This window comes from Patiria miniata, unplaced genomic scaffold, assembly GCF_015706575.1.
Source record: "Patiria miniata isolate m_02_andy unplaced genomic scaffold, ASM1570657v1 HiC_scaffold_2, whole genome shotgun sequence".
NCBI classification, from domain to species: Eukaryota; Metazoa; Echinodermata; class Asteroidea; order Valvatida; family Asterinidae; genus Patiria; species Patiria miniata.
The window spans coordinates 14,088,887-14,107,013 of NW_024037058.1; the positions used below are offsets into that span (position 1 = coordinate 14,088,887).

At 43.6% G+C, this 18,127-nt stretch overlaps 1 protein-coding gene across 3 annotated transcripts; it reads right to left on the reverse strand.

The window, feature by feature from the left end:
• Positions 1 to 3,036: 3,036 nt before the first annotated feature.
• On the reverse strand, positions 3,037 to 16,262 carry LOC119726604 (monocarboxylate transporter 13-like). Of its 3 annotated transcripts, none has more exons than XM_038198344.1 (4): positions 16,022 to 16,262; positions 12,815 to 12,955; positions 4,060 to 4,929; positions 3,037 to 3,520 (listed from the first exon to the last, which is right to left on the reverse strand). In XM_038198344.1, exons 2-4 carry the CDS (start codon positions 12,933 to 12,935, stop codon positions 3,396 to 3,398), a joined length of 1,116 nt encoding a protein of 371 aa, XP_038054272.1. In that variant the 5' UTR covers positions 12,936 to 12,955; positions 16,022 to 16,262; the 3' UTR covers positions 3,037 to 3,395. The 3 variants fall into 3 exon arrangements, with proteins under 3 accessions (XP_038054272.1, XP_038054273.1, XP_038054274.1); XM_038198345.1 differs by lacking the exon at positions 16,022 to 16,262 and adding an exon at positions 15,827 to 15,953; XM_038198346.1 differs by lacking the exon at positions 16,022 to 16,262 and adding an exon at positions 15,107 to 15,429.
• Positions 16,263 to 18,127: the final 1,865 nt, after the last annotated feature.

Sequence of the window (18,127 nt, forward strand, 5' to 3'; positions counted from 1 at the left end):
TGAGTTGACTTTTAAAATTCGGGAGGACCTTAATTGTTTTAACGATACACTTGAGTCTTTATTTGTTGAAATCTTAGTTCCAAGAGACATAATTGCAGGAGTTATGTATTCCCCAAGTGCAAGCCATAATGACAATCTCCACAGGCTTAATGCTGACCTTCATTCCACTGACAAGTACTTATACATAACTCTGAACAGGGTTTTAATAAGTTTATTGACCATTTTAGGTGTTTTTTTTTTGTATGATAACAATATTCCTCATTTCTCATAATCAGCTAGAAATGACTAAAACATGGCATTTGCTTTTACTACCAATTTTTTAAGCATTTACTCGCATCTGTAAGGCAGGGTTATGTCTACCTTGAAAATATAAAAACACTTAATTCCGCGCAAAAATTGCTGTATATATTAATGTTAATCGCGAAAATTAATATTAACAAATTTCATAAAGTACAAATACCATAGACTTAGTTTTAGTCCTATGAATATACGAATCCATTTGCACTTACTACCATTTCTTTTTAGCATTTACCCGCATCTATCTGTATGAATAAATAAAGCAAACGCTTTTACTGAAAACCATTTGCTCTTGAGTAAAGGCCCGTGCGCAGTGTCAAGCGGCACATGTGCGCAACGTGATCATAATCGGTGCGCAGCGCGTACATACAAATAGCTGTCATAGATATAGAATAAATTACTATACCTCATACATATTCATGATCGAGAGCCAAACTTTCACTGGTCAATTCACAATCACGTGCCAGATGTTATTCTTGCCGTTTACCAAACGCGCGCGCGAGGATTCATGCACATTGTAAATACGCATGCGTAGTAGACTATCGCATGGGTTACCCGTGCGACAGTCTACTACGCATGCGCTTTACAGAGCAATCGAGGAACTGTCGCACGGGTGCAGTACGCACGCGCGAACATCGCCATCGAGAGATGCATGGTTGCACGGTTCGCGTAAATGTTAATTTCCAGAGCTCAATGATGCCGTACTGGAAAATTTTTAGACCGTGTAAAGATGTCTCCTGTACAAAAGAAAGTTGTACACATTGCAAACAACCGTATTTACAACTGTAGTAACTGTATTATATTGCAAACGAACCGAGCTAGTAATTGAAGTTGAGCAACATTATTCTTTTGGTGAGCTGTACAACTTTCCCCGAATTTTGTTTTAGGTGCATAATAATAAAAAAAAATTATGCAACTGAATATGTATGAGGTCTAGTAAAACAAATATAACATGGTTTATTTCGGGTGGACAGTCGATATTAGCTCCCCTCGGTATTGGAAGTTGACAAACTAGTTTCCTCGGCTTCGCCTCGGGAACTAGTTTGTCAACTTCCAATACCTTAGGGAGCGAATATCGACTGTCCACCCTCAAACCATGTTATATTTGTAAAATGACATTCTATATCTATGATAGTTGTATGACTTGGCGCACATTTATCGCACAGTGAATGGGGGCGTATGCACGTGCTGCCGATCTAGTCTTCCTACAGCCTCGACTCCAGGGGCGCGTGCTCGTTCCTTACACTAACCCCTGGCTGTGATGATGACGTAAATGACGCTGAATTGCTATTCACAGCGTACTGCGCGGGCATTTCGAAGATTGCACGCCGGGAGCGCCCATAATATGCGCTCGCGTGCTTAGCTTTGCACGTAACGTCACGTACGAAAAAAAAATTATGATTCAAAAGTCGCGATGCCCGTACGATATGGATTATGTCAGCTACGTTTTTCGCAAAAAAAAAAAACCTGTATCTGTGGTTGTAAAGGCACGAAAGGGGTACGTACATTTAATACAAATCTTTGCTAATTAACACAACGTCCAAACGTTGTGTTTGAAAGGATTGATTCTTCAAAATCACAACTTTTAACATTTTAAAGATGGCGTCGTCACGTAAAACAGATAAACTGCAGCCCTAATTATAATATACCGTATTTTGGTATATTTAAATTACACAATTCAAGGGGTTACGATCGCGCAAGGCATGATGGGAAACAACATGGCGCTGCAAGATCGTACCCACGGGGCACGAGCTTGGTCTTCCTATGTCTGCGTACTAATGACGTCGTACAATGTTTGCCGCAGTGCGTTGTGGGATTGAGTGGGGGTCGCTGCACCACGCTTGCTATAGAAAACCTGTAGTATTATTTAGGTCTATATAATTTTAATTTGCGTCACGAAAGCTATCGAAAATGACCCTCAAAAGTGATAAAACCTTTTCTTAAATAATGTAAACTGTGTTACAGGTCGATGATTCTTTAAAAAAAAACCGGATAATTAAGGTACGCACGACGCTAGTCACGATGGCAATATATCGCTTGGTATTAGCGCGCGTGACTGTATGCACTGTGTACAGCGGGCAACCCTCGATAAAGAGGTACAACCGGTATAAAGAGTTAAACCAAATATTTACATCAAAATGGAAAAGTGTAACCACGGCAGATACGTACACAAAAAGACAGATCACGCAGCGTGAATCAAATTGCAGCATTGTTTTTCTCCATCGATTTTTGCATGGCACCTGGGACCGAATTGACTTAGACCAAAATGGTTTTGAGTTATCTCGGTCCCAAGTCACGTCGGTTCGAGTCAACTCAGTCAAATGTCAACTCGGTCCCAGGTCAACTCGGTCCCAAGTCAACTCGGTCCCAAATCAACTTGATGGGGAAAAAGTGCTCTAGCAAGGCACGAGGGGCGAAGATCAAATTGCGCCATGTTAGGGTACATCAACAATACACTGTTTAAATGATTACGTCATACACCGCTAAGGTAATGCCTTGCGGAGGTCACGCGTTCCACACAAACGTGGCCTTAAGTAGTGACAGCATGGTAAAAATGAGTGTGTCTTCGGACTTCGACTCCAAGTCAGACTCCAAGTCCCAGTCCAGATTCGCTGATTAATAAAGCAAGACAACTGCATCTTGACCTCTAGATTTTGACCAATCGGCAGCGGGCGCTTTCTACATCGGTCTTTGGTCATTGACCCGTTACGCGTCATACACATGGATAAAACAAATCTGTGTCACGCGCTCTGTAACATGTTACGCGATATGCACCCGGCTTATGTTGTATTACAAAACACTGCATTTGAATTGAACATTCAAACCATTTGTCCGAATTTGGGAATGAAATGACGTCAAGATTTAGTAAAGTCGACTCCGATTGGCTGGCGCACTGCTTGCATATATCTGCATGCTTAGACATGTCAGACGTTAACCAGGAGACTTGGCTCCGTGGCTAACGGGTGATACTCAGACTATAGACACGGTCTCTATACTGTGCCTATTGCATTATACAAACCCTCCAGTGATAAACCACAAAACTCTCATATGAGGGAAATTGACAAAACGTAATTTTGTCGGCTTAGAGAGTAAGGAGCCTATTTACTGGCCCGCTTCAACATGAGGCATCGAGTCAGAACCAAGATAGCGACCAAGACAGTAGCAACAGCTCCCATGCCCACGAAGGCGAATTCGTACATTCCCGTTACATCGTGGATCAAACCTATTCAATCAGTACCAAAAAAAGAGGTTCAGAAATCAGAAGATGAATAAACAATTGTTCTTCTTTCTTTTTAGATTTTTAACGGATGTATCTTTAATTTGAACTCTGAAATGCTTATGTTTAAATATTTGTATTAATGTGTAATTTTTATCGTAATTCCTAGATAAACTATATTATTAAAGTTTTGCCTTTTTCGTGTGTGTGTTTTTTTTTAATCCAGTATAAAAATAAAACCAGAATTTAATTCAATTGAATTGAAGAGTTCACATTTTATTACACACAATTGAAATACTATTTCTAGAATGTGTTTTGGAATTGCGTGTTTTAAAACATGACTCTTTTAGTTTTCAGTTATATTTGTTTCACATGTTAGTGCCACTGTCTGTTAAGGATAGCCTTAACCTGCTTCGTGGCACGGGCAGTGATTCAGTCTCTTTTTTTCATATTGGATTATTTGCTCTGAAATCGTGCGTTCTAGACTGCACTAGAAGAATGCACTACAAAGTCTCGGATTTTATATTGCAACCCAATATACTCACCTGCAAGGAATCCACCTAGTAGCTGCCCTCCACCGTGGGACAAGAACAGCCAGCTGAAGGCCGATGTTTGCTGGTCTCCGGTGATTTCCCGCATCACGACAAAACACAGCGGAAAGATGGCCCCGATAGCGATCCCTGAGATTGTGGCAAGGATCGCTATGGCATCGTAAGATGATGTGGCCAGTGGATTGAGACCGCAGCACACCGCAAAGACCAAAGACGACAAGGCGAGGAGAGTAGAAGCTTTGATGAGGCCACTGTCGACAATGCTACCGTGACCGACTCGTCCTACTAGAGCACCCAGGCCGCCGTATGTGGCCAAGAACGCCGAAGGCTTGTCGCCAAAGCCTAGCTCCAGGCTTTGGGGAATGAGGAACAAATGCCACATGCTGTAAACCATGCCATTCAATACACAGGCAACTTGGTAAATGATGAATATAGGATCAGCTAGGGCCTGAGTGTCGAATCGCTCGCGAAGAACTTCCAGAATGATCGAGAAAACTTTCTTGATATTCACGCGACTCGTATTCCTATCCGGCGACAGGTATTGATCAGATTGGTTTCCTGACTTCTCGGTTTTAGCATCGGTGTCATTCATCTTGTCCGGCAACCGAGTGTAGCTTGCTCGCATTCGATGTAGAGGTCTCAGTAAAGCCCCACTTACCACGTAGTTGAATGAAAATGCACCCAAAAGTGCAAAGGCGGTTCGCCATCCATATAGTTCAACCAGGCGGTCCATTACCGGGGGAAGTACCATCACGCCGATCGTCCCTCCACTCAGAGCTACGCCATTGGCAGTGGCAAAGCTCTCTGGGAAATAGTCCATTGTAGGTTTAATAGCTGCAACTTGTATAAAAGCTAAGCCAATGCCTGAAAATATATACAACAAGAAGATCCTTACTTGACATCCACACCAACAAAATAACTGCCATAGTAGCTCGAATAGTCGGTTGGTAGTCTGCCACTTGTAATACAAAAAGAAAAACCGACTGCACTATCAAAATCTGAACGGCTTTAAAATAAGTGGAGACCTTTTAAACACATATTTGATTTTGAGTATTATTGTCCCGCTAATATTTTTACATAGTCCATTATAATTCCTGACATCCATTCCCATGATGTCACTCTAGCATGTTCTGCACAAGTATTATGCTCCTGAAATGAAAACCGACCATTCTAATAGTTTTGCGGCAAGTTCTCTCATTGATTTGCTTCCATTTACAGCATCAATTAGCCTAAGGTATTGTAGCGCAACGGTGTGCTTGCAGCGAGTTATTTATAGCGCGAGCACGCGAGCAGCAGCGAGCTTGCGCAGCGCCCTCTGTAGTTGGGTCCGTTCGCGCGAGAGGAGTTGATCACAGCGCGTCGTTGAGAACGGACGTGAATTGCGGCGTCTCGTGGAGAACGAACGTGTGTGTGCGTTGTCGTGTTGCTGCACTGACGTGCTGACAACTGGGCGAGGACAGGAGGTTAGTAGCCGGAGACACGCCGGGGATCTGAATCTTGGTCCGTGTGTTGCTACCTCGTGGGCTGTATCCACTGGGGCCTCGGAAGTCCTGCCGCCGGTAACTTGGGGTTGCCTGATAGTAAGTCGCAAAAGAGCGTGGGGGAGCGCTGCGAATAGTCCACCCTTGACGCAGGTGCCGTTTCATTCAGTAATTATTGTTGATTAACTCTTACATTCTAATTGAACCCAATAGAGAATTAAAGAACTTGATTGTCGTCGTTGTCTGATGAATAAAGGTGTCAGTGTCTGTTTCTTCATCGTTTGTTCAGTCTGTCAGTTGATGTCCCTCCCTTAAGTGAACACCCTTAAGGAGACTACTTTGTACGTGTTGGCGGCATACGGCCTTCCGAACGGACGCATTCCCTAGGTCACCTAGATCACCGCTCGTCTAGGCTTACCAAAGGTTTAGTCAGGAGAAGAAGCGCCACATTGGTGTCAGAAGTGGGATAAAAGCGTACATCAGGAACCTTGAGGATCGAGGATAAAGGGAATGGAACTGATGAATAAAGACATGATGGAGGAAGAAGTGGCCATCCTTAGGATGGATGTCCAGAGAGGAGAGGAACTTCTTCAGGATGCCATTGAGGAAAGGCAGCGTCTGAAGGACGAACTGGAGAAAATAAAAGGGGAGTTGCTGGAGTCTACGCAGCGTGGTCTGGAAATGACACCAGGAATTAAAACTCCTGAGTTGTTTTCGCTTACACCAAGACTGTCACCCTTGGGAACAGTGCCAGCAACACCAGCCAATACGATGGCGACCTCTGTGAGAGAGGAATGTACCTTGGAGACAACCAAGAAAGATGGACCTGCAGGAACAGTCCTTAGGAGAAAAACACATCGGAGCCAGTCAAGGAGGACGTGGCTGAAACAGAGATTAAGTTGAAGAAACCGAACATTTGTCCGGATAGATTTAACGGTAAGGTGCCTTGGAAGGACTACAAGGCACACTTCATGGCCTGTCGTGTGGCCAATGGATGGAACGATGGGCAAGCGAAGGTGTTTCTTGCTGCAAGCCTCCAGGGACCAGCCTTAAGTGTGTTGGGTTGCCAGCCGGAGGGTAAGAAATATTCCTTCAGGGATTTAATCAGCTCGTTAGACCAGAGGTTCGGCCCAGGTCAACAGGCGGAGTACCATTTAATGGAGCTGCGACATCGTCGTCAGGGAGAAAAAGAGACATTACAGGAGTTAGGGCAGAGTATCAGGGAACTCTCTGCGTTAGCGTATCCCGAATTCTCAGAGGAAGGAAGGGATCGATTAGCGAGAGGACATTTCATGGATTCAGTTGGAAATAGGGCAATTAGAGAAGCAATTTTCAGGGCCAAACCAACATCCCTGGATGACTCGATTAAGGCATCTCTGGCTGCTGAGAGCTACCACAAGGTGGAGGAGCAGAGAGCTGCAGACAAAACCAAGAAGTATGCAAGAATGGTGGAAACAGAACCAACCGTGGAGGCTACGGGAGAATGTTCCTACTGGGAGCAAGGAGACGATACGACCTTTCGGACGCAGGAAGGCAAACACTGAGGACGTGTGCCACAATTGCAGGTGCAAAGGGCATTTTGCGCGAGACTGCAAAAAGCCGAAGGCCAGGAGATCAAGGATGTCGGGAAACGACATGCAGCCGTCTCAGGGACCCGTGAAACGGCTGGAAGAAGTCAAGGGTCAGACAAGTGCAAAGGAAGCCACCACCAAGGTGGAAGTGGATCATTAGATCAGGAGGTGAAGACCCTCCAGGTACCGCTTGAGAGTGATAGACAACTGTGAGGAGAGGAAACCCTTAAGGAATCCCCCTTGAGTTGCGGGCAAGGAGGCTTGCCCACCCTTGAGGTGCTAGCCTCAAGTGAGACGCCGCGACAGGGAAGTGGACTTTTCGTACCTGCTGTGGTTAGGGGACTTAGGGTGAACATGTTGATCGATACTGGAGCTACAAACACCTTACTTTCTGCGTCGACGTACCACAATATGTCACCAGAAAGAAGACCTACGCTGAATACTGAAGGAGTTGGGGTGCATGGTGCAGACGGAACATTAATCAAGACTATGGGAAGCGCCTGTGTAGAGGTCCAGGTTGGGAAGACAGTGAGAGTAGTTTGTGTTGTTTTTGCACAACTGGAAGTCGAAGGAATCCTGGGAATGGATTACTTGTTGCCGACCAATGGGAGGCTGGATTTCAGGGCCTTGACATTTACTGTAAATGGGGAGTGGATCAAGTGTGTTGACAGACATCGGGCTGGGGAGTCACACCAGAATGCTGATAGCCTGTCACGCCCACCCCGCTCACGGTGCGGAAGAGACGAAATCAGCTGTGACGCAGATGAAGGGAAATCTGTGGAAAGAAGTGTTGTGATGGACACTACGGATCAAGACGCGGAGGTTCGAGCAGACTTACGCGTGGTGGGGGTGCAACCCCAAATCTCAAAGGAAGGTTGGAGAAGGGCTCAACTCGAGGACGAGCAGATGAACTGGCTTATTCAGGCTAAGGAAGAGGCAGGCACACGCCCTGACTGGGAGATAGTTTCTCCAAAATCCACGGCTGCAAAGAATTACTGGCTGCAATGGGAACAATTGACAGTCCGACAAGGGATCTTGCAGCGTCGGTGGGAGTCCCACGATGGACGGGAGTTGCATTGGCAGACTGTAGTGCCACAAGAGTATCTGGAGGAGATACTGCGGGAGATGCATGCAGGAAGGACAAGCGGTCACCTGGGTACAAAACGGACCATGACTAAGGTGCGCCTTAAGTTCCATTGGTCAGGCCTTAGTGCTGATGTCAGGTCCTTCATTAGGCAGTGCAACTTGTGTGCAAGGAGAAAGTCGCCGAGCAAGAAGCGGAAGTCACCTCTACAGCAACATTTAGTCGGGGTACCTGTCGAGCGAGTGGCTATGGATATCTGTGGGCCCTTCCCTGTAACAACCAGTGGAAACCGATACATCCTTGTGATCGGTGATTACTTCAGTAAATGGTTTGAAGCGTATCCCATCCCTGACGAAAAGGCGGTCACCGTTGCGGTGCGATTTGTCGAGGAGTTCGTGTGCAGGTTTGGAGTTCCCAGGACGTTGCACACCGACCAGGGAAGGAACTTTGAGGCGAACTTACTTGCCGAAGTTTGTAAGATCCTTGGCGTAGAAAAGACTCGGACAACACCATACAACCCTAAATCAGACGGCATGGTCGAGCGCTTTAATCGGACACTAGTGAACATCGTAGCAATCATGATGAAGGACCAGGGAAACAAGAAGGACTGGGATAGAGAGTTGCCTTTTGCAACAGCGGCGTACCGTAGTACTCCACAGGAAACAACGGGGGAAACGCCCAACATGGTCATGCTTGGCAGGGAAGTTTCCCTTCCAATTGATCTGACAATTGAGGAACCATCTGCAGAGGAGGAGACGCAAGACTTGGACTATGCCCAAGAGATGCGGATGAGGATGCAGCGATCTCATGACAGAGCCCGTAAGTGCCTTGCGAAGAGTGCCAGGAGGCAGAAGCGCCACTAAGACAGGAACGTCTGCAAGGAACAGTTCGTCGAGGGCAAGTTCTGCTGGTTGTTTAACCCAGCGAAAAAGAAAGGAGTATCTCCAAAGCTGATGTGCAGGTGGGAAGGTCCATACCTGATACTGGACAAACTATCCGACGTGACTTATAGGATTCAACAGAAGAGTGGGGGAAAGATGAAGGTTGTCCACAGTGACCGCCTCAAGCCCTATGAGGGAAAACCGTTGAAGCCTTGGGCCAAAAGGAGGAGTAGTAGTCAGGAGGAAGACAATCAAGTTTCTCCCGAAACTCAGCTACAAGAGATAAGTGAAGTGAGCCAAGGTAGTGACCAGGAAAGTCATCTTAAGTTTCATCTTGATTAAGAACCTTAAGAACTGCAACTTAAGTTTTGTTTTCATGACCTTAAGGCCGTGATTTATTTAAAGTTGTTGCTTGACTAAACTGTTGTTTAAAGTTACTTAAAGTTTAAAGTTACTGAAACCCTTTTTGTATTTTAAGACTCTTAAGTCAGAGTTGTGTTTATTTTCATGAGAACCTTTTGCATGTAAAACAGTTTTACATTGTGTATGTAAAGTGTACAGAGGTACGGTGAGAGATCTTTATTTAAATCATTTGGTTAGAGTCAAAAAGTGAACTGAAATTGCCAGCGAAGTAGATGTTTACTTAAGTATGCCTGCAACTGTTTACCTCAAGTTCATTACCTCAAGTGACCAGAGTTAAATGTCAAAGTTTCACCTCGCCTTAGGGTTATTACCTTAAGTGACCAGACCTTACCTTAACTTACCTTAAGTTTCACCTTCACCTTAAGTTTATTGCCTTAAGAGAACATTATTTTGACAATTATTGTTTCATGCTAGGAGCAAGCACATCCTTTGCTTTTAGTTATACCAGTTTTTAAGACCGAGGACGGCCTGAACTTGAGGGTGAGGCTGTGTAGCGCAACGGTGTGCTTGCAGCGAGTTATTTATAGCGCGAGCACGCGAGCAGCAGCGAGCTTGCGCAGCGCCCTCTGTAGTTGGGTCCGTTCGCGCGGGAGGAGTTGATCACAGCGCGTCGTTGAGAACGGACGTGAATTGCGGCGTCTCGTGGAGAACGAACGTGTGTGTGCGTTGTCGTGTTGCTGCACTGACGTGCTGACGACTGGGCGAGGACAGGAGGTTAGTAGCCGGAGACACGCCGGGGATCTGAATCTTGGTCCGTGTGTTGCTACCTCGTGGGCTGTATCCACTGGGGCCTCGGGAGTCCTGCCGCCGGTAACTTGGGGTTGCCTGATAGTAAGTCGCAAAAGAGCGTGGGGGAGCGCTGCGAATAGTCCACCCTTGACGCAGGTGCCGTTTCATTCAGTAATTATTGTTGATTAACTCTTACATTCTAATTGAACCCAATAGAGAATTAAAGAACTTGATTGTCGTCGTTGTCTGATGAATAAAGGTGTCAGTGTCTGTTCCTTCATCGTTTGTTCAATCTGTCAGTTGATGTCCCTCCCTTAAGTGAACACCCTTAAGGAGACTACTTTGTACGTGTTGGCGGCATACGACCTTCCGAACGGACGCATTCCCTAGGTCACCTAGATCACCGCTCGTCTAGGCTTACCAAAGGTTTAGTCAGGAGGCAGAAGCGCCACAGTATAAACAAAGACAGGAATTAGACACAGCTGCCAGACCAAAATAAAGGAAGCACAAAAGGAGAAGAAAATACTTGGAATGTAATAATAATAATAAATATGACTTGACTTTGGTCATTGTGTTCCATTTCCTAACAACTGTACTCAAGGCATATCGTAGTGAACGAAGAAAAGACACGTTACCAATTAGTCCAAATTCCGGCCTACAGATTCTGAATATTCTGACCAAACGTGACCCAACCAGGCAGGACGCAAATACATGTACAAGCACGTTTTCGCCGACACTCGGATTTGTTCGCAATAGCTCGGGTGTTTCCGGGTCTGCCGTGATTGGTATCAAACCTATAACATTTTGGATTTCAGTAAATGGCAGCTCACGTTTGCGCAATAAGCGTGGGTGGGATTACTCCGCCGATGAAACATCTATTCATTTGCACAACCCTATAGAGTATATATACACATTTTTGTTATTTCAATTTTGCGCGTTCCGCGTCCATTTGTATATCATGCAATTGGACAATATTCACAAGCTGCGTTTTCGCGATTCTAACGCGATTCTAACAAGGCAATGTATAAGAAGCTCCCGGATGTCCGGGCAGTCCTATTATGATGCAAACCTTTTTTTTCTAGTTTCTGCATGTACTGGCACCGTGTCTAATGTATGCAATCGGAGAGGGCACTGCTTATCCGGTTCGTTAGTGTGACGTCACCTCCAGCACTTTCTGCACGATTGGAACCGGAAGTTAACGCAGCTCGAGCGTTTGTAGCCAATGGGTGCTAGTAATCAATGGTGGACGCGCGTGAATGACGTTTTTACTAACGAACCGGATAATGAAATTATCTTCCAGCAAACTTGACGCACGTACAGTACAGAAGAGAAGAAACACGCTTTTCACGAAGATTCGATTATTCTATTTGCACGTGCTTCCAGTAGGATTGTTATGTGTCTTTGTACTTGTCCAGTTTGTTAAATGTCACTTTCCTTCTTATACATACACTGCGTCAAATTGAGAATGAATGGTGTTGAAGTACATGAGGAGTCTGGAGGATTAAGGATGAATGGTATTTGAAAAGGAAGAGGATTTTGGAGGATTGAGGATGAATTCAATTTTTTTTGAGGCGGGATCGACTGTCTGACGATTTTGAAGGTTTGAGGTGCTTGGTATTTTTCACTGGACCATAAAAAAGTGCAACATTTTGGAGGATTTTGGAGGATTGATGGAGGTTCCTAGCTAAAAGGGCCTAGGGAGTTAGGTGTTTTCGCGATAAATTTATCATCAGGAGCTCTTAAAATTATGGCGATTCACAATGCAGTGCGCCATCAAGAGTTTGCTACAGAGAGTTCATTTTCCCAGTGCATTGTGGGAGATGGTCTACAAAGGCCAAGTTCGCGCAAGAACTATAGTTAACCATTGGTCGACTAACGCTTGCCCGAACTTTGTCTAGTCGACGATGGTTAACTACGCTAGTCGACTATTTGGAACCAACCTACTGGGGCTGGTTGCATCGCTGGTAACCATAGCCGCGCGCGTTCATAACGTACAGCAGGGAGCCAGGATCCAGACGTTTTGCGATGACATTTTGACCAGCGTTCGACTAGGGACGTTCGCACCTTGCTATTAGTGCGCAGGCGTAAGGTACGTCACAAATCAACCACTAGTCGACTTATGGTCCTTGCCCGAACTTGGCCAAATTCGCAGCGCGGGACATTTGAAATTGCTAGTTTTTCCGGTCAGTAGTTTCGTAAGCGTATGATTCTAGTATGTTTGACCTTTTCTTTTTCTTTTTATTAATATTATGTTTTTTTGTAAGGCGGCAGAACGCTATGCCCCAATCTATCACTGACACTCATTCAAATGGGCCGTGTTTTGTCGACCGCAAACTTTAAAAATGGACTCTCCATGGCAAACTCTTGGTGGCGTACTGCATTGTGAATCGCCCGAATTGCTACGCATCTTGTGAACCACAGCAAATCCGTTATGACCTGCTGAAGTAAAACAAAATATTTAAAAAGTCACAAAATGGCCCGATTCGGGGAGAATGCAAAAAGAACATTCGTCCTGTCCCGTGATGTTGGCTAAATTCATAATCAGCCAAGAAAGGACCAGTTTGCTCCAATTATACATACTTATCAAAGCAAACATCGCTGCCATTTGGGTCATCGAGCACGAAAAGGACGCTGCCACGGTACCAATACCAGCAAGTAATCCTCCTGCAATGGTAAGCTTTCGGGAATCCCATACCTTCATTAGGGCACCAATGAAGGGACCTATAAATAAACACAGATTTTGTGATGTCTCAGGGCCATGACTGTCAGCAGAGTATAATAGCCGGCCTCATGAAAAGCTGATGTTCCTCGGAATTAAGATCACTAAATCCAATTAGTAGATATTTTGTGATATGCACAGCTCGTGTATTGTTCTAGTTCAATTCTCAGCTGTGGAATTGTAGGCCCTTACGAAGTTATAAGTGTAAAATGATGCGTTACCAATTCAATGAAAATTTATTTTAATGGCTGTAGCATATATGTTTAATTAAATCAGAAATGTATTTATCATGACATCTTTAAGCATCATCTAGTACGGGCCAAGTCCAAATAATTTTCGAGTACTGATAGTCGAGTACGGGCCAAGTACTTGTGTGTACTCGAGTCGTACTCGAGTACGAGTACTCCAACACTGCTAATGGCCAAATTCTGGCAAGCTAGCATTGGTCTAGAATGCATTTGGGAAGTTAAGGAGAAATGACGAAAAAATGGAGATTCTTTGGTTCGAATGAATCATTGGTTGGTATAAAGACAGGAACGTGTTATCAATGTAAGCTCAACTGACGTCACGATGACGTCATCACGTGTCATGTGACTTCACATTAAAGTGGCATTTTGCTGAGGCCTATATCTAGCGAACTAAAGGTCAAATTCAGTTGAATTTGGTGTTGTGTATTATACATGATATTTAGTGACAATGAATCGATGAAACTTTTTATCATCACATGTCACAGAGCCATTTCAAAAACAGACGAAACAGCTTGTATGCGTACACGAAAACACTTTTTGTTCCATTTTTTTTTAAAATTTACAGCTTTGGAGGATTTTTCATTAAAGAAAAATAAAGTCCGACTTACATTAAATTTAAATTCATTTCTTTTATATATATTTCCTCATGTTTTTAGGGAAGTACATCCCAAAACCTCATAGCTACACTCCATTTGCTTATGTCCTTTGGGGAAAAAATCGCTGCCCAACATCCGCACCGCTTAATTAGAAGTTCTGTTTCATGGTAAATATAAGCTCCATTGCACGGTCATGCGATTGCTGGCTCTGACCAGATGCAGGCCCGTCGCCAAGGGGGGGGGGGGCTGGTCGGGCCAGCGATTCCCACCTCCAAACGGCAAAAACCTTACATATATTTGGTTTTTTTTTATGGGAGTGGGCCCCCTAGTTGGTGCTATACCCCCCCCCCCCCCCCCCATGCTCAGAGCTGGCGACGGCGCTGACCAGATGACAAGGATTTATTTAGGTGTCTTATAAAACAAATAATGAATGTTTCACATTCGTGCAAAGGTAAGAATAATTTCATGAAGTGACAGTGGAATGTTCCATTCCACTCAACTTCGCTTCGTGGAATGGGACATTCAATCTGTCACCTAATGAAATTACTATTAATACAGGGTGAGTAACAAAAAAAAGATCCCAAACCCCAAAAATTACATTTCATATTGAAAAAAAAAGGTAACACCAAAAAATAATGACTGGAAAGCCAATTTCATAAGCTACCTTTAGATGACAAAATACTGAAATTGCTTAATCAGTTCAAAGAATATCACCATTTAAAGGAAATGACCCTAAAACCTCATTCGTCCAAAGATGAGATTTAAAGAATCGTCCCGAACTACAGTTGTTGACAGTTGTTGAAACAAGTATTCTGTGTCGTTTTCTTTGTTGTTCCAAACAGTCAGAACACACAATAAGTTGCTTTTTTTTTTTGGACGAGACAGGTTTTATGGTCATTGCGTTTAACTGGTGATATTCTTTGAACGGATTGAACAATTTCAGTCATTTTTTTATCTAAAAGTAGCTTATGAAATTGGCTTTCCAGTCATTATTAATTTTGGTGCTACATATTTTTTTTAATATGAAATATAATTTTGGTATTTGAATTCCGCTTTTTTTTACTCACCCTGTACGTTTGTTAACATTCATCAATTAAACGAATTTTCAACTATTCATGGGTTAAAGATGCCCAGTTATAGGCGCAGATCCAAGGGCCGAAAAATTGGGCAAGAGACATTGCGGCTTATGGGGTGATAATGTTGCTGAAATGCCCGTGCATTCCCTGTGCAATGAAGTACAACCTAAATAGCTTATTATTTCCGCTATCGTGGACAGAATAAAATATTGGGGCATTATGTTTATACTTACCGAAGATAAACATGCCAAAGCCTAGTAGGAAACTGCAGATAAGGCCAGCCACTGCTGTACTGGTAGAGAAAGTTTGCACAAAGTGTGGGAGAAATACGCCGAGCGACTTGAAACTACCCAGAGCTATGAAACACCAGAAGAAGCGAGAAAATATAATCATATATCGCCAGGGGTGAGGAGGTGACGGTGGTACGGTCTGGCTGTCCATTCTGAAACAGGGTGGTTTACTGAGTACTGCTAGTACTACAACAGACTGTTGTTGGATTGACCACAGTGAACAGCAACCCTAACTGCCCCTAAAGCTACAAAATACTAGTACTACTGAGCAGAACCTGTAGTATGCATGATGCATTTCTTTCCATACAAGTATGCTCCACACATGTAGTATTCTGTGGTATCTTCGCTACGAACACTACACAAGTACATGTACATGTACAGTGTTACGTGTGGACACACAAAACTAAAAGCCCAGTCAGTCACACACGGCAGCAAATGCAAATTAAATGGGAAGAATAAACAATCAGCCAAAACAAAAGGAATATGTATTTGAACAACCAGCAATTAACAAGGCGGGGAAACGATGATGTCAATTCATAGAAATTAAGGTGCACGACTTTTAATTATTATTCATAAGTCAATCCAAATCAGAGTGAGATCAAGGAAATGAATGATAATAATACAATTTATACAATTATAATTTAAGTATCGGCCGATTATTACGCAAAATGAATTAATGAATGTCCGGTGAACTGAAGAAAACGTAGGAGGCCGGGTTGCTCTGTTAACCGATGAGGGGGCGGCGTGACGAACGGCGTCTTGTCACCTCGGGATTCCGAGGTGTCGTCCAACGAGTGGAGCTTGGCTGACTTGACTGAAGAAATTAACCGCAGGACTTGACTGACGATGAGGGCTCACCAATAGTTCATGCTGTCTTGAAGCTTGAATCTTGAGCATGGTGAAGAGCCAAGGCGTGGAAAGAACGGCCACGCCCAAGAGGGTCCACTCCAGGTTGCTTGACTTGAATACAGGAGCTGGTTCTTCAGTGTTGTCAGCGGTCCGCCTGCCCGTCATGGCATGGCTAACAGAGGCTTCGGCATGGGAATGTCTATACCCAGTGTATAGTGGGCCAGCACATTCCACTATTTCACTCGAAGTTTATGCAAAGTTAATACGAAGGTAAGTATTTTGTAGGGTTCGGGCCCAGAGGATTAAGCTGATAATCCCTCACCGGCTGGCCTGACCTAAATACATGGAATTTAAATCCCAGCTATAACAACAGTGATAGGGTAAAATAGCAAGACTGTGTAACTTGTAAGCAATTGCACGCATGACTGATTTGTTTTCTCAAGGGAAGTGCGGAGGCGGGGGAAGGCGGGGGGGGGAGCGCAACAGCCAAATGCGAAAGGCCATCTGTGTACCTCTTCCATTTGAAAAATAGAGGGGGTTTAAATTGTTGGGAAAATTAACATCCGCTTTCAACGGCAACCATTTTGAAACTTTGAAAATTGCTTGTTCTACATGTATTTTTTCAAAGGACAAATCTGCGATGCCCTGTATAGCTAAATATCTTTCTTAAGACACACTCTGACCATCCTCCATGCCCTGACTATGTGCTAAATTCCATGCTTGTATCATCAAAGGCACAATTCCCCCAAATAGTTCCCCTATCTGTCCCATAGCCCACATACAGGGAGTACGGATGTCTATTATTATGGATTTATTAGCGTAGTGAGCGACTGTGAGCAAGCTGTCCGTCAGGTATGGCGAGCCAAAGTAAAATTTATATAGCATTAGCAAAGTCTTTTAAATAATTCATTGCTATCGATGATGTCTGTAATGTACTAAAAAGATATCTCTAAAGGATTTAGAGATTCTTTGAATCATTTAAAGATATTTCTAAATCGCGTTTAATAATTTGGGCAGCATTGAGCTGTTGTAAAAATGTTGGTAACGTGGGCTTCTGTAATTTTATTGACGACCTCGCGATCGGTGATGACTTATGATGTAGAAAAAAAAAATGGCAACACCATTTACTTCAAATGCAATACTTAACAGGCAACACCGGCGATTTCATCATTGTATTCGCTGGCAACATGATTGACTTGAGCGTGCAAAGCGTTGTATTTAGTGGTTCAACGGAGCCGTAACCGATTAAGAGATATCTCTAAATATTTAAAGATATCTTTAAATCTTGGAATGCATGAAGTTGTTGTCTGATTATTCAACACACAATTTGGAGATATCTCCACATGATTAAGAAATATCTCTAAACGAATTAGAGATATTTCTAACTCATTTAGAGATATCTCTAAATCATTTAGAGATATCTCTTAATGATTTAGAGATATTGTTCAATGATTTAAAGATCATCCTTAAAACATTTACAGATATCTCTAAATGAATTAGGGATATCTCTGATAGTAAGAGACAGGGGCGGATCCAGGATTTTCAAAAAGGGGGGGCACAAAAACTTTGTGCGCGTTGCACACATAACGAGACTGAAGCGCGAAATCCCTTGCAGGCAGGGTTGAGGGCACTGGAAGCTCTACGATTTTAGATGTTCTCTCCTACATCATGAGTATTTTAAGCCATTAAGAGCAAAATTCACAGTGTTTATTTTTTTAATTTTAATAATACTTTTTTTTCCTATCAAATATAGAATTTAAAGTCACTGTTGATGTTAGTTGAAAATGAACCCCAAAATTAGAAGGTGCTGATGACAGCCCCCGGGTGAAAAAAAAATGAAATGTGTTATTTTGCGAGCGAGCGCAGCGAGCGAGCCAAAAAAAGTCATGTTTACTATTAAAAAAAAACATTTCTACCCAGAAATTTGCCTTGCAAACAAATAAAATAAAATAAATTTCATTTCATTAGGGGACAGCCTGCCCCAAGCAAGGGCGGATCCAGAACACACATTTTTTTTGGGGGGGGGCCAAAAACAAATTTGGTCGTCCCAAAAAGTGGGTCAAAAAAATTACGGCGTGGGGTTCGGGGCCCGCTTAAGGGCCCCGAAAATTTTGT